The following is a 17,456-nucleotide window of genomic DNA, read 5'->3' on the forward strand; positions in this document are numbered from 1 at the left end:
GTATCTGCGGGTCAGAGGTGGCTGGAAATGACTGCGGAGGTCATTTCCAGCTGCCATTTTCTTTGATGGAGCAACAAAAGGGCTCCCGTTCTTGTGAAAAAATGGGGGGGACACCAATTTGGGGGCACAGCATAACTCAGGTGGAGCACAGCAAGGTAAGAAGCTCCACCCCCCGTGAAATTCGGCTGTTTTTTGGTCATTTTCGGCTGACTGGAAACCTAACCTCCGCGATCCCATAGGATCAATTACCCGATATTCACGGTTTCCATATCCATGGCTGCAGCCTGGAATGGAACCCCCGCCAATATCAAGGTTCTCCTGTATATAAAAGAAGAAGAACATTTAACAGTCGGCAGCTCATCCATCCAGGAGAAATTATGTAATGTAACAAAAGGCAACAAGTTATCCATTTAACAGTCGGCAGCTGCTCTGCTGATGTGCCACCATAGGATCAGGTTATAAGGTGATACTTGCAACTTGCATATAAACGCCTAAATATGCTTTGCCTTTTTGTACAATGTTTGTGTAATTACTTTGTGCCAATGATCCATATGGAAAACTAGTCTTATACAATGGCTTTCAACTAAACATGTAAAATTACTATGGTAGCCTGGGAGATTCTCTTACAGGATATGATCACCAAAGCAAGTGCCATCTTATCACAGGTGATCATGAAAACCACCTACATAGCTGAAGAGGAGCCAGATGCATTGATCTAGGAAGGTCTCTGGAACGAAAACTGTCCAAAATGCAAACTTACTGATTCTAGAGGTTTTATTCTAATGAACTTTGTACAGGTGTCATGTTTAATCTCAGACCATATATAGGCTGCAATTTTTATGTTCATGAGCAACAGTTATAGTAGTTCTCCAGGACTAGTTTGCCTAAGCACAGTCACTTTGACATTCAGCTGCAGCAGAGGGTCAACACTAAGCCCCGTTGTAACTACAAAGACTAAGGATTCAGAGAGATCTTCTCTTTAAATCCAGGCCAAGTTCAAACCAGCCTGCACTATCTCTTATGGGCTTTTGTAACTGCAGTTGCAACCATTATAGTAGCAAACTGAAGAAATGAATGCATTTCTTTTTAATACAACTTTTTTTTTTTACTTAGAGAGGACTGTGAGGTGGGTCTGGAAAGCTATTCGCCCACAAGGAACCCTGGCATGCCTCCAGGAAAGGGGCTATGGCTGCTTTTGATTATCTCATAATCATCTATCTAGCTCTAGCTGTGATTACCATCCTCCATGCAGTACTTAACAATGTATATGTGGTTCCAGTTTAAATCAATACACAGAGATCCAAGTGCTCGGATTTACGTCCCGGTGCCATCAGTGGCAATGACTTCAATGATCTCTGCCGCCTAAAATGTTGTAGATTCTTTTCCTCAGATAAATTAAACCATAATTTGACCAAATCATCTGAAAGGTATTGGCTGACAAGACTAATGCTGCACTAGTGCAACAAACCAAGTTACACATGTGCAAGGAGCTCATGTAACTGAGTGGGTGCTCAAAGTTGCTCGGCCTCTTGTGCAAGCATTGCGTGTGTATAGCAAGGATAGTAGGCAGCTTTGCATCATTCCCTGCAACATATATGGATGGAGGAAGAGGTTCCACAGCAGAAGACTTGTCACAGGTTGCACCAAAACACTGTTACACCAGTGCAACTCTAGTCTGGAATGCATGCTTTCAAGTTAGTGGTACTAGCTAGTGTACCATTAGTTTGGATGTCAGCCACTTACATTATTTTTGTTTTCTAATGCAGTTTGTCCTAACAGAGTACATGAATAAATGTAATACAGTTTCATGAAGGTGTTATCCAAGAAAACAGGATGGGCTTAATTAATGTTCAGTGGTTTCCAGAAATTTGTTTTACTTCCAAACTTAAAATTTCAATGACAACTTTATTATGGATCACAAGTGACAAAGTCAGGAACAAAAAATAAGAAAATCTACTTTTTAAAAAGTGGTTTACCCCCTAAGACGACCTTTTTTCCTGAAGTAGCAGAGACAGCAACAGCATACTATGAGCAGTAGAAGGATACCTGCTACAACACCCATGCTGATGATCATGGCCTCAAAACTGACTGTGAAAATCAAAAAGCAGAATTAGTACATCTGAAATTACAAGATTGACAAATGAACAATAAAGGTAGGTATTTAGCATGCCCAGGCCTTAATCAGAAGTCTGAGGGCTATAGGCCACCTCCAGCCTCAGAGGCAAGATGCCTCTGAATAAAAGTTGCAGAAAAGCAACAGCAAGAGAGATGGCACACCTTCATCTCTTGCCTGTGGGTTTTCCAGAGGCATCTGGTGGGCCACTATGTAAATCAGAATTCCGGACTAGATAGGCCTTGAGCCTGATCCAGCAGGGCTTTTCTTATGTTCTCCTAATAGCAGCCAGGGATGCATAGACACTCACAATACAAAAGTACTGCACCCCAATGATGTCAGAGAAATTTAGTTGTTTGGTAGAGCAGATATATTGATCACTGTGAAAAGCATTCACCCAGTTTAAACAGATTCTATCTGACTGGGTAGGCCACAAGTGGAGTTCACATTTGTTAACTCCACAATTTCATATCCAAGCATGATCCTTGATTTTCTCCTAGCCTCATCAGCACACCAATGAATATGAAAAGATCTCATAATTTGAAAAAACACAACCCTGTATTTTAGCAACAGTGACACAAATAATATAATTCTTTTTGGCAAGTACAGAGAACCCTAGAAAATCAGTTCCACATTGTATCTGAAAGGGATATATTCAAAGTACTAACTTCATGCCAAATTTTCTTTATGGTATGTTGCATAAGAAATCTGTTAACTTTCTGCACTTGGCAAGTTTTCTGGCAGATAGTTTGGTGTCATTCTGTAAAGTGAAATCTGCTTGACACATTGTCAGGCACTTCTCATAGCAGCGAGAAAATTTTCTTTGGATCTAGAAGCCAGTCAATGGACACTTGACAAAATTACTAGATTTAGTGACAGACATTGTAGCAGGTAGAGCAGGGGCAAATGGACTTCTCTTTATCCCCTATACAAGTAACATACTTAGAGCAGAAACCGGGCTGCCTGAGACAAATATATTTTTTAATTAAATGACTCTACCTCTGAATATCCTAGTCTAGGTGCTACAGTTCAATTTCTAGACGCCTTGGCTCCCTGGTGCCTGGGATTTGTCAAGCCCTGTCTCACAAGTTAGTATATGTTTTCACCACCTAATCGTCTGTAGCTACCTAATGGCACAGCAGGAAATGACTTGCCTAGCAAGCATGAGGTTGCCGGTTCAAATCCCCACTGGTATGTTGCCAAGACTATGAGAAGCACCTATTGGGCAGCAGCAATATAGGAAGATGCTAAAAAGTATAATCTCATACTGTGCGGGAGGTGGCAATGGTAAACCCCTCCTGTATTCTACCAAAGAAAAACCACAGGGCTCTGTGGTCGCCAGGAATCGACACTGACTCGAGGGCACACTTTACCTTTAATTGTCTGTAGATGTAGCCATTCTATCTCTCTGCCCCCAACCACCCACTCTGCAAAAAAAACAAAACAAAACAAAAACAAAACCCAAGCAGACACCATCCATCAAGAAACAGAGATACAAATTCTGACTCCAAAAGGAACAAGGTGCTGCTTCTCACATTTCAACAGCCCAGTTCTTATCCAAAAAGTCTTAAAATTCACAACATACATACATATTTTTAGGTTGTTAACCCTTTGGGGGCAGGGAACCAGCATCTTATTATGCTTTTCCTATGTAAGCCACTTAAGAACTGTTTTGCTAAGAAGCAGTATATGATGATGATGATAAAGCATCCCAAGATAATGCTGAATGCATAAAAATAGTTAAGAACATTAGTGCAGGATTTGTTGTTCATTTAAAAGATAAGTGCCTCTAGGCTTACAGGCAGATGCAAGTTTTAATTCTACCCAATGCAAAGTGCATCCCTTTTGGCTGCATTCACACAATCACAGCAGTCCTGGTGAAAGATTTAACCAGGATGGATGAGTTTCACAGAGCCGAATGTGAGAACCCAGAATTTATGGGCAATCCTGGCCAAACTGCTATGATTAAACCACATTTAACTAGGAAAGATAACCAGGATCTGGTCCTAGTTATTTATCTTTGCTAAATCTACTTTAACCACAACAGTTTTACTAGGATTGTCCAGAAATTATAGGTTCTCACAATCAGCTTTGCAAGGTTCAGAGATCCTGGTCAACTCTTTAATTTTGATTATTGTGATTGGGATTGTTATAATCTGTAGGATTAGGCAGACATCGGGGGAGGGAATGGACATCCACTAAAAACTATATAAATCAGATATACATTTTAAAGTGAGAGAATTAAACTGCAGGATGAGAGGTTTCTAAATATTGTTATTTAACTTTAAGGTCCATATGTGGTTAAGCAGAAACCAATCACATCTCTCCTTTCTGTTACTGTCCATAATTCAATACAATTCAAGCAGTACTACAGATTGGTTTTGTGGAGCAGGGAAATCTCTCTTTGGAATGTCCCCTGGTCACACAATTTGTCCATTGCACAAATACTCTCCTTGTATATTAGGCTAGTTATTCAAGCAGAATTATTGTGTGAAATGTGTGTATCAGCAGCTGTATAACATATTAACTGACCCCAAAGCAGAAAAACCACGAGGAGAAAATTTATTTCTTCTTTTTTTAAAAAGCTCAGCTTTATTCTCAGACCTTCAATCTAGCAAAAACTTGATTCTTTCTGCTCTGTATCAGCGGTCACTAGTAAACGATTCAGGAAAACCCTTCCCAGTGAAACATTGGGGCTATTTACATGACCTACCGGGTTGGGGAGAAGGCTTCACAAACCTTGCCTACCTCCCAGAATATCACGCTGTGCTCAGTGGGAAAGCGGAGAGTGCCCCCACATCATCAGCAGTGCTCTGTGCAGCGTGGAGCAGGGCAGATCACTCTGAGGCCGGGACTAGTTGCCCTGGCCTCTGGATATCCCACAGTGCAAAGCATGCCAGGTATGGTGCACTGGGGGGTTCCCCCAGGGACAGGTGCTCTAGGCCCCCATCTCTGTCTCCGAACAAGGTGCAAGCAACCCACGCGGCACATGATCCTGGGAGCTGGGCTAATAACTCTTGTTCTAGGCGAAGAGCTGGGCTTCAGCACTAGGTTTAGTGCCACAACGCTGCTGGGATCCATGTGGATCCTGGAGGTTCTCACGGGCAGCCAAGCCCAGGCTTGGCTGCCTAACTCTGGGCTTGGCTGCTTGTGAGAGTAGCCTCACTGTCTTTATAACAGAAGCTTCAGGCAATCTAATAAAGGCAACTTAAGTGTTGTGTGCAGAACTATCATAAAGCCCATGAAAAGCTCACATAAAGCTAACTGCACATATATAAAACAAAATCTTGGCCACCAAGAGAAACCAAATTAACAATTCATGCATAACGATCAAAGACATGTTATAGCTTACATCAGAAGCAACTATGTTCTTACTAGTTACAATTGGTACCTACCCCAGCAAACTGCCCAATAAGCCTTTGGAAATTCGCACACTGAGGAGGTTGGGAACAGCTTCCCCACAGGATAGTCTGCACAAGTGGAATTTGTAGCACACCAAAGACACTAAAAAAAGAAGTGACAAAAGTGAAACACGAGAATTTTTCTCAAGGCGTTTCTACCAAACAAGCAACCCTGGTAATTTAACACTGGCTGATAGCCTGACCAATGAGGTCTGCACGTTTCGTGGGACTGCAGGGGTGTGACACAACTCCCTCCTTGCGCAACACCCCCTTTGCTCCCTGCACACATGTGATAAAGCAAGAGTCACCAGGCTTCTGAGCACTACTTGCTCTCCAGAAGGGCTCGGAAACATGTCGCTGGCCTTCGGCAATGTGTTTCCAGCCTTGCAGAGCCCTTCCAGAGTGCAGGGAGTGCTCCAGACGCTAAGGACTGTTGCGCAGAAGCATGTACAAGGACTGGGGGAGTTGCGTGATGGGTCCCGTTGCACCTCTGCAGTCCCCTGAAGCATGCATGCTGTGTTAGTCAGGATGTCAGCCAATGGCTTGCATGCGGCACGGCACAATGTCAATGATACAGCACCATCCACACTGCTGTCTGTGTTGAAAACACCAAGGCTGTTGTAGGACAGGGCTCTTTCACTTCAAGCTGCACAACTGCAACTGTGTGACTCTACCTCAATTGGAAACCTTGGAGGTAGTGTTTCCCAATGGTAATTGCGCAATCTGCAGTCACAGCAGAAAAGCCCCATTCCACAACAGTGCTGGTGGGGTCTTAGACATGTGCAGGAGCCGAGGTGCTGCTGCACCATTTCGCTGTGCAGCATGCAAGCCACTATTTTTAATTCTCTATTAACTTCAGACTGTAACTCTTGCATTCAGCAGGACTGTTACAGAAATGGAAGTAGACATTTCTGCACACTGGGCAGAGCAAAAATATGAAGTGCACCCCACACACACTTCAATTTTTGAGCATAAAGGATCATTACAGTCATAGAGTTAGTCAAAAATACTTCTTCCTCCTACTTCTGAGGAATGCACCAGCCTTGTACCTTTACGTTAGTGACAGCTGGCCCAGTTGTCAGAGTTGACAGCATTTGCTAGAGAGGCTGTTTTCTCTCTCTCTTTTTTAAATAAATAGCTAATATACAAGACTCAGAACCCATTCAGAGTTCAGACTATATCAGTTACAACAATAACATCCTAAGAGCCATTTCTCCCATTAACATTTTCTCTATAACTTCCAGAGCCCACTACAAAGGCATGGCATGTTATTTACTAAGTTACCCCGTTACAAACTCACACCTTTTTAACATTTTTTTGAAAATGGATAATAAATGTACTAGACTTTTTTTTAAAACTAGCCAGCATTTCTTAAGTTAACTATACTAAGTTTAAGGAAATGACAAGTGCAAAGAAGTTTTATTTAGTGGAGATTAAGTACTTCCACATTTCTTTTCACACCTTATTTGTTTTTATTTTCTACTCAAATGAGCATGGGTACTTTGTTCACCAACTACCTATGTATTTTCTAGATTAATGTTTCTGCATTGCATACATAGGGGCTAATGAACCTCTCCCTTTTTAGCACTGTATTTTGTGTTTATGTGCATATGAATCCATTTCATAAAGTCCAGACTTGTCTTTCTTCAAGGACAATACTGATGATATTGCAGCAGTTTCTCAGTCTCATCCATCCTCCTGTCACCCGAGCAACTCTGACCACTGCCAGTGATATGACTGATCTCAACATACATTTTGACACTGTTTTAATAACGACACCATAGCCTAGACACGACTCACTTCCACAACATATAAACTGTGTAGGAACCGTTTTAGTGCCATGCTGCATAAACATTTTAGAAGAGCATGACAAAAAGGATGGTTCTGTGTGTGTGTGTGTGCGCGCGCGCACTAGCAATTACTCTTTTCCACCTTACTTTTCTCCTTCTCTTTCATCCATGAAACACTGGCTGGCATAATATGCAGTGTTCCGTTGCTATAATGCTCCACCCTGGGCCTGCCGCAGACTCGTAAGCAGCCTTGACACTGTTCCGAACCAGCATTGCTCGAGTACCACAATGGGGGAAACTGTGGTAGTGCTGCTTGTGCAACTGCTCATTCTAACCAGCATTGGGGCTATTTACAAGTCCGCAATAGCCCCAGGGCAGAGCGTTATGTCAACGGAACAGCTCCACGTCATGCTGGCCCCTACCCCCATTTCTTCCTCTCCTTCCTGTAATTTACTACTACCTCCTGGCTCTACTCTGTTCCAGCTCCCTCTTGTTCTTTCATTTTATTGTCTATCCCCCGAACTCTTACATCTCCTTTCTAACTTTATCTTCAGAAGTTTAGGCTCCATGTATGTTAAAGCTCTCGTTGAAACTACACCTCTAAAAAAGGGCAGCAAACAACAACAACTGTCCCAAACTCTTTCCTCTAAATGGTTACTGTCCATGATAGATACAGGGAGAGATGCGGAGTTGACACAATAAGGCCATTCTTATTGGCAAAATAAAGCTATTCAATACAGAGGGATACAACCCTTCTGAGACCAAGCATTAAAAAACAACAACACAGATTCTAGGACTGCTGTACCTCAAATCGAACAATCTAGTCTTTACTTGTGAACAGTACACAACTCAAATCAGGGAGAGTGCAGAAAACATGCAAAAGCTGCTATTGCATAGTATCAAAATAGCATTCGGGTGAGAAACAAAAATCATTTTATACATGGCCAGAGCTAACAGCTTCCTATATAGATAAATTCTGAAAGATGTCTTCAATATCTCAAGTACTAATGCTTTAAATAGAGGGGGATTCTGTAATACTAAAACAAAGAGACGCTGTTAAATGCTCTTTGCTATTCGTTTCTGACTGGGTTCACGCTGAACAGGAAAGGATGGTTGAATATGTAGCTCTTGCTGAAACCTTGAACTCATGAGTTGCCCATTCCTTTGTGTGCTCCGTTCCCCTACCTTGATTCCTTCTTCACACAAACCATAGTTTGCCATTACATCCAAACTAAGCAAACTATATTTTGGTCAATGGATCAATCACATATTTTTCTATTTACTGCCTATTATTTGACTACAATCAAATATTTAATGGAACTATGATACTTTAATAATTGGTCAGTTACCAGCTTAGCTCAACTACCTTTTGCTTTCTAATAGCTTACTTTAGTTTATTTCTGTTTAAACTCCCTCTCTCTAGGCTGAACATGGTGTTCTAGGATAAATGCCAGGATAAGTGTCAATGAATCATTCACACTGTTTAAAACCTTACTTAATACTGTTAAGAGCTATTTTTAAAATGTTAAAATAAGTTACTTTGTTAAACAAAAAATTCACGTTTATACTTAGAATAAGTATCAAACCTTTCTATTATGAAAGTATGTTATAATCATTCTAATAAAGTTACAAATACTTTTAAAAGACTTGATAGTCAATTGGTCAAAGCAGTTTTGGCTAGATAAATGCTCAACCCCACTATGGTCTGTACAAACCAGAACTGGGAACTATAATTTGAACATGGTTTCCTAATCTGTTTTTTGGAAACCATTGTTTGATTTTGTAAACAAGGAAATAAGGGAAGGAATTTCAGCACAAGTGAGAACTCAAGGCACAAATGACCAAATTATGGTTTGCCCTTATATGTAAACTATCCCTCTCTTCAATAATGTACAATACTTCTTCCTTATGACTCTCTGGGATTCAACTGTCAGCTTATAATTAAAATTCCTCCACTGTTGAAGTATTTAGAAGAAGACACAATGACTGCTATTGCAGCACATCATTGCCTATATACCATACCAGCTTGGTGTCAGAAGCTAATCCAGGATGCCATGCTATGCCATGCCAAGCAATGGTGTTTACTTGCACCACTGGTGCAAGTAAACACTATTGTGCCAGCACAAGACTGGAAGGATGTATATAGCTGGAAAGCATACAGCTAACAATAACTCACTCACTAAGGCAACTGAGCTATTTCAGCATCAGGCATGCTTTGACAACCCTGAACATGCTAGCTGTAAAATGCTGTTTATGGTGAAATTGCAGCTTACATGTTTGATACCAGAAAGGACTCAATGCTGCATCTTTACCTTGCCAAGCTGCTTCATATCAGATTTTTTTTAAAAAAAGAAATCTGATCTTTGGAATATGTAGCACTATCACTACTTTTAAATGAATATGCCTTTTAAAAATTAGGTACAAAATATGCTTATGCTTTCTGCAAGCTAGATGCTGATAACCCACATTAATTTTAGAATAGATTTTTTTTTAAAGAGCTGAACTCTCCTGGACAAAATTACTTGAACACAAGGTGTTTTTTTGTTTTTTGTTTAATAACACAAGAATATCAAGAAAAGGTTTTCTAGGTACCCCTGCTAACTTGGTAAAGAGGCACCCTTTAACATGGTGATTCTCTTTATTTTGCAGAGGGAGAGTAACTGGCCCTATCCACCCCCAGCACAGTACCTCCAGTGACTTATGCCGGTGTCTATCTTATGTTTCTTTTTAGATTGTGAGCCCTTTGGGGACAGGGATCCATCTTATTTATTTATTATTTCTCTGTGTAAACCGCCCTGAGCCATTTTTGGAAGGGCGGTATAGAAATTGAACAAACAAACAGGTATTTCCTAGAAAGCTCAGAACTGACTGTCTCTCTCACAACTTATCTTATTCATCATGTATGATACAAGGATTCCATATTCTGTTGAAATACAGCAAAAAATATGATCCAAACATTTTTTCTGCCTCCATACAGTCCATGAAGTAAATTAGCTGAAATGACAGCACCTTTTCTAGAATCATTAGAAAGCTTTCCCTAACAAAATATAAAAATTCCAAAACTTACTGAAGTATTTTTTAAACATTCTTCACAAGTCTTTCCGGTGAAAGCAGCACATGCTGAAAGGGAATAAAGTGTTGAATGAAAAATCAAGAACTTTTAAAATTGAATCTTCATCCTTTTTCTAACCAAACAATAGATCAAACAACATTTGGATCAAGACAACATCCAAACAGGTTTTCAGACTAATTCAAATTCAGCAGCTTGAAGATTCAAAGAGAAGTTAGCTATGTGTTTGTTTTGTTCAGGTTCTATATTTGAACATACATGAAGTATTTTGTTTGGAGCATATTGCATACTAAGCTATAATATGTGATGATAGTATTAAATGCAGCTTTTCCTGACACCATTAGGCTTCTCTTCAGGTGAATATAGGAAGAGCCCTCTTGAAACAGACCAAGGGCTCATCTAGACCCATGTCTTGTTCACAGCAAGATGGATCGGTAGTTTTGTGAATCTGTTGACAGTACTTTAGAATGTATTTGGAACCAAAAATCCTCCAAATCAGCCTTACTTGCCTTTCTATCCATTTCCTTGCTCTTAATCCTGCCAACATCTCTACCTAGGAATGGACAGAAGGGAAAATAAGGTTGTGGGTTGTCACAAGTTACATCTTGTTTAATCCCACCAGACTTCTCTTCTTTGGACAATAATCTTCAAGTCACTAGAACAGGCTTAAAACTGGCAAAAGTAATATACTACAATCACTCTAAGATTTTTTACGTGGAAGTAAGTGCCACTAATGTCCGTGGGGTTTCCTTGCAAGTAATTATGTCTACTATAGGTGTAGGAGAATTAAAGCTTAAATGGGTCATTAAAAACAACCCTTAAGATGAATCCCAGCTGGTATGTTTCCCAGACTATGGAAGTTAAAAAAAAACTATGGGAAACACCTATATCTGGCAGCAGCGACATAGGAAAGATGCTGAACGGCATCATCTCGTACTGTGCGGGAGGTGGCAATGGTAAACCCCCCTGTATTCTACCAAAGACAACCACAGGGCTCTGTGGTCGCCAGGAGTCGACACCGACTCAAGGGCACAGTTTACCTTTTAAGCAATGTGTGGCTCGCCAGATGTTGCTGAACTCCCATCATCCCCAGCTGTAACTGATAGTGGCTGGGGTTGATGAGAGTTGAAGTTCAGCAACATCTGGAGAGCTGAATGTTGCCTACCCCTGCTTTAGGATAAATTTACTTTGAACCTCTGCACTGAAACTATATTAGCAGTGATCAGCCATTTATTCAGAATTATATAATGACCCAAGAATGGCAGCAAATAAAAACATCAGATACCCACAGGGAGTCAATATACAAAAAGGCAAATAATCTTTCCCCCCCTCTAATTCTGCAATTGTTATTCTTACTGTAAAAGGTAAAATGAGAATGCCACCACTCTTCAAGCACTTCTAATCTCTGAATAAGACGATATAATGGCGATGAAATATGCATATTCCCATTCAGACAAAATTCTTAGACCACTTTAATGCATACAATAAAAACAAATAAAAGACCTTACAAATCGAGCAAACATGTTTCAATGTCCAAACATTCATTCATTCATTCGATTTCTATACTGCCCTTCCAAAAATGGTTCAGGGCGGTTTATACGGAGAAATAACAAACAAATAAAGATGGAACCCTGTCCCCGAAGGGCTCACAATCTAAAAAAAAACAACATACCATACTTTTGGAGAGTACACTCAATAAGTTCCCTCAGGATTTCATGAATATGCTATGTTCTCTTTTTGTTTCATTTTCCATTCCTCTCTCCTGTCCCTTGCATTAATGTCCAGACTCCTTGCTCAGATCTACTCCATCCCCCTTTTTGCACTTTTAGAGGGAGGCGGAAGGACCTCTGTGTGCATATGTACAACACTTGCAGAATAGTTTTTTTTAACAAGTATGCTCATAATTAGAAGTTGATTACTATTCATGGTGATATCTTTGATCTAGGTTCATCTTTAAACTAACAGTTTTAAGAAAATGTTAAAATTTCATTTATTTAATTTATAAATAAATAAATAAATAAATAAATCTTTTATACCTCCCTTCCAAAAGGCTCAGGGCGGTTTACATTAAAACACCATTAAAATCAGTTAATAATTAAAACAAAAATTATAAAAGCATAGAACAATGATTAACAATTAAAAACACCATAAAACAATTAAATAGTCAGAACAATTTTAAAACCAGTTTTAAAAAGCTGAGAAAGCCTGATTGAAAAGATGTGTTTTCAGAAGTTTTTTTTAAAATTGCCAGAGATGGGGAGGCTTGTATCCCAGCAGGGAGCACATTCCACAATCTCGGGGCAGCAGCCGAGGAGGCCCATCTCGGTGTAGCCACCAAACGAGTTGGCGGTAACTGGAGACAGACCTCCTCAAGTGACCTCAGTGGGCAGTGGGGCCCATAGCAAAGAAGACGCTCTCTTAAATATCCAGGACCTAAGCCATTTAGGGCTTTGTAAGTTATAACTAGCACTTTGTATTTTGCCCGGAAACCTATTGGCAGCCAGTGTAGCTCCATCAACAGAGGAGTAATGTAGTCTCTCCGAGATGACCCAGAGACCAACCTGGTTGCCGCATTCTGAACCAACTGAAGTTTCCAGACTACGTACAAAGGCAGCCCCACGTAGAGCACATTACAGAAGTCCAGTCTGGAGGTTACCAACAGATGTACCACTGTTCTGAGGTCAGTGATCTCAAGAAATGGGCACAGCTATCATATCAGCGGAAGCTGATAGAAAGACCCCTGGCCACCGCCTCAACCTGAGAAACCAAGGAGAGACGGTGATCCAGAAGTACTCCCAGACTGCAAACCTTTTCCTTTTGGGGAAGTGTGACCCCATCTAGCACAGGGAGATCAAAATCGTCTCTAGAGTTCTGACACCTCACAATAAGTACCTCCGTCTTATCTGGATTCAGCTTCAGTTTATTCTCCTTCATCCAGCTCATTACTGCTTCCAGGTAGGCATTTAGGGAGGATATGCCAACTCCTGAAGAAGTTGACATGGAGAAGTAGATCTGGGTGTCATCAGCATACTGGTAACACCCAGCTCCAAATCCCCTGATGATCTCTCCCAGCGGTTTCATGTAGATGTTAAAAAGTACTGGAGAAAGTATGGAGCCTTGAGGGACACCATACTTAAACTCAGATTTTGAAGAGCAACAATCTCCAATCAACACCATCTGGAATCTGTCTGAGAGGTAGGAGCAGAGCCACTGTAAAACAGTGCCTCTTCCTCCAACAGAAGGATACAATGGTCGATAGCATCAAAAGCCATAAAGAGATCCAAGAGGACCAAGAGAGTCACACTTCCTCTGTCAATTCCCAACTGGAGATCATCCATCAGGCTGACCAAGGCAGTCTCCACCCCATAGCCCGCCTGAAAACCAGTTTGAAATGGGTCTAGATAATCAGTTTCCTCCAAGACTGCCTGTTTAAAGTTTAAAACTTTAACATTTTAAAGTTTTAAAATTTCTAAAACTTTTTTTTTAAACCCATTGATGTTTATCCACTCTGTTCTCTAATTATCACACTAACTGATGGTCCTAAATAATATCTCCAATGAAAAGTTTAGCAGGGACGAGGCATGAACAAGATTAAACTGAAGGGTACGTTTTATTCAAGGAGATGAGCACCAGAAGAATGTGGCTTTAGCCCATGTTAGCCTATGCCACAATAGCTCTGTTATTACATTTATGCCCCACTCTTCCTTCAAGTTGCTGAGGGCAATGCAAATGGGGATATTCCCTCCTAACCTTGCAAATTTAGACTGCAAGCCTTTCCCAACAGGGCCCTGTTTTCTCACGCTATGTAAAGTGCCATGCACACAAATGGAGCTAAATTATAAGACTAATAATAATGACAATAAGTTAGGCTGAGAAAGAGTAACTAGCCCAAGTTCAATCAGTGTGCTACTGGGTGGGGATGGGATTTGAGCCCAGGTCTCTGTCGTTTTAGCCAGCCACTGCCTTTCTGGTGCCATCTGGCTCCTTTTTGTGTGCCAGCAAAAGAGGTGCCATATGAGAGCTTCTCCTTGAAGAGGATGGATGACGAGGCTCTGCCTTGTTGGAAACAGGAAGCTGCTTTATACCGAGTCAGACCTTGGGCCCATCCATCCAACACATTGTTGTCTACAGGCAGCAGCTCTCCAAGGTTTCAGGCTCAGAAGTCTCTCCCAGCTCCACCTAGAGATACCAGAAATTGAACCTGGGATCTCCTGCATGCAGTGCAGCTCCTCTGCCACTGAGCTGAGGTCCCATCAAGGTCATCATGTGAGCTCCGTGGGTGTAGATGGGATTTGTACCCAGGGGAAGTGACTTGCCCAGGGAGCAAGAAGTTGCTGCTTCGAATCCCCGCTGGTATGTTTCCCAGATTATGGGAAACACCTATATCGGGCAGCAGTGATATAGGAAGGTGCTGAAAGGCATCATCTCATACTGCCTGGAAGGAGGCAATGGTAAACCCCGACTTTATTCTACCAAAGAAAACCACAGGGCTCCGTGGGCGCCAGGAGTCGACACCCGACTCCTCGGCAAGATCTTTCCTCCCCTCCCTCCCCCCAATTTTCTGCATCATCCTAGTCAGCCACTCCAAAAGTGTTAGTGCACCACACTGGTTTGGGGCTTTTTTCGCAATGCCAAAAAGAACCAAGCAGGGAGAAGAAACAAAAAGGAGGCGACACAGGACCCCCCCCCCCGTGGGTTTGGCGGACAAGCACTGAGCGGGAGCCACGCCCCCCTCGCCGGCCCACTCAGCCTGAGCAGGCTCTTTGCTTACGCATAGCCGGCGGGGGAAGGTCTGTCGGCGGAGGGGACTGTATTCCCGCAGCCGGTCGGTCCCAGAGTAGGAAGAAACAGGGCAGCCAGAGAGCCCAGAGCCGCCAGCGCTGAACGGCCGCCTCCTCGTCCATCTTCCCCCACGCACTGCGGCCGGTCTGCGCCGCGCCACTGAGTCTCCGCCGCCACCTCTCCCTGCTTTTGGCGTCCTTCCTCAGCGCACTGAAGGAACGGCAGGATTCCGCGCAGGCGCACTCCGGCCACCTTGTCACAAGCCGGGGCCGGAGGCATCAGAGCGACCAACGGCACGGGCTCGAGCCATAGAGATAGGAAACCGCTAGAGTGACCATTCAGGTGTCCGGGTCCTTGAGAAGCGGCTGGGTTTGGGGTGGCTCGCTGCGGAAGAAAGCTGCTCCTGGGAAATCATGGAATAATGGGCAATACTACTACAACAAATATTTATATACCGCTCTTCAAGTTCTCAAAGGGTTTACATAGATATAAATATATCAATAAGATGGCACCCTGTTCCCACAGGGCTCACAATCCAAAAAGAAACAAAGGTAGACACCAGCAAATTGAACGCAACGAGTTCACCCCAAAGCAAGAAGTAATAACAGCAGGAGTTCAATCAGTTCATGCCTATTCTAACCCAGGTTTCATTTCATGGAAAAATATTTGGCAGCATGCAGACCACGTCGTGTAGACAGTACTGAGCTAGATGGACCAATGCTCTGACTCAGTATATGCAGCTCCTTATGTTCCTAAATAGCACACTTACCCATAAAGAACCACTATAATACACTGTCGCCCCATCCCACAGTGGAGAGCCTGGGGCATTGGGCACAGGGTGTGGAGACAAGTAATCAGATTGCAGTCAAATTGCACTTGTGTGTTGTGGGGGACTCCCCACCCACCCAAGGAACTGCAGATTCATGTTTGCATTACCAGTTTCTTCTTTGCAAATGGGGCTCATATGTCCTGCTTAAAGGTAAGTGTGCCCTCAAGTTGATTTTGACTCCTGGCGCCCACAGAGCCCTGTGGTTTTCTTTTGGTAGAATACAGGAGGGGATTACCATTGCCTCCTCCCGTGCAGGATGAGATGATGCCTTTCAGCGTGTGGGGATTCAAACTGGCAACTTTCTGCTTGTTTGTCTAGCATTTCCCCGCTGTGCTATGTACAGATTAAAGTTGCAGGTGGGGCTGACCAAGGACTCCAGCTATAGAACTTCCCTTAGGATGCAGCAAATGTCTTTCTTAAATTGCCTCCTCAGCACCCCAAAATCCAGTGGATTGCAAGCAGGTGCCTTGTGCACCATTCATTTGCCTTCAGAACACACTTCTTAATATTGCAAAAATACCTTTAAAAGGTTTTTTTTTTTAAAAAAAAAAATCCATGTTTCACACAAAGACCTGTGTTCTTGAGAGTTAAGACTTGGAGTTCCTGTCTGTGCTCCAACAGTTTCTGCCCAGTCACTACTTCGTTGAAATTCAAAGTCAACCCAGCAGTTGGACAATGTGTCTGTTGAGTTCAGGGGTGACCAACCTGAGGTTTGCCACCTGTTTTGGATAACTCATATCATTCCCAGCCATAATAAATCGCAGCTGGAGATTATTTTTGATAATTATTTTTATTACCTTCCAACAGCAGCTGGCATCTCCCAGAAGTGGGGATACAACAAGGTCTTCCCTAAGTGTTTAAAGAATTGATAACATGTCCTTCCATCAATTCCCCTTTAAATAGTGTATCTGAAAACATTCCTTGCACAGATACCCACCAGTGTTCCCTGTAACAGGTAATCCCAGATGATGTTGACTACAACTCCCAGCAGCCAAAGGCCATTGCAGCTGAGGATTCTGGGAGTTGTAGTCCACAACATCTGGGATTTCCTGTCACAGGGAACACTGCACCCCAGCTGCCACAAATTTATTTCCTTCCCACCAAATTCCTTCTGCTCCACCCTATTAGTTCTAATAACTGCCCATCTAACCCCCTTCCCCCTACCAGAGAAAGTCCATGTTTTTCTTTCTCAGGGTTTCAGATAGGGGTCTTATAGGAACATAGGAAGCTGCCATGTACCGAATCAGACCATTGGTCTATCTAGCTCAGTATTGTCTACACAGACTGGCGGCAGCTTCTCTAAGCTTGCAGGCAAGAATCTCTCTCAGCCCTATCTTGGAGAAGCCAGGGAAGGAACTTGAAACCTTCTGCTCTTCCCAGAACGGCTCCATCCCCTAAGGGGAATATCTTACAGTGCTCACACTTCTAGTCTCCCATTCATATGCAACCAGGGCAGACCCTGCTTAGCTAA

General features: G+C 42.4%; 1 protein-coding gene across 2 annotated transcripts in view; it reads right to left on the minus strand.

Annotated features, from left to right (window-relative positions):
• The window catches only part of LOC128329834 (pituitary tumor-transforming gene 1 protein-interacting protein-like), a 32,285-nt gene extending 16,877 nt beyond the window's left edge, over nt 1-15,408 (minus strand). Inside the window, exons 1-4 of one of the 2 annotated variants that reach the window (XM_053261595.1) lie at nt 15,146-15,397; nt 10,372-10,424; nt 5,509-5,617; nt 1,977-2,088 (exon numbers count right to left, since the gene is read on the minus strand). In XM_053261595.1, the coding sequence (XP_053117570.1) occupies nt 1,977-2,088; nt 5,509-5,617; nt 10,372-10,424; nt 15,146-15,278 (407 nt within the window). In that variant the 5' untranslated portion in view covers nt 15,279-15,397. Of the gene's footprint in view, nt 1-1,976; nt 2,089-5,508; nt 5,618-10,371; nt 10,425-15,145 lie in introns of both variants that reach the window. The other variant, XM_053261596.1, reaches the window with a different exon arrangement.
• Nucleotides 15,409-17,456: the final 2,048 nt, after the last annotated feature.

The sequence above is a fragment of the Hemicordylus capensis genome, chromosome 6, assembly GCF_027244095.1.
Source record: "Hemicordylus capensis ecotype Gifberg chromosome 6, rHemCap1.1.pri, whole genome shotgun sequence".
Lineage (NCBI taxonomy): Eukaryota > Metazoa > Chordata > Lepidosauria > Squamata > Cordylidae > Hemicordylus > Hemicordylus capensis.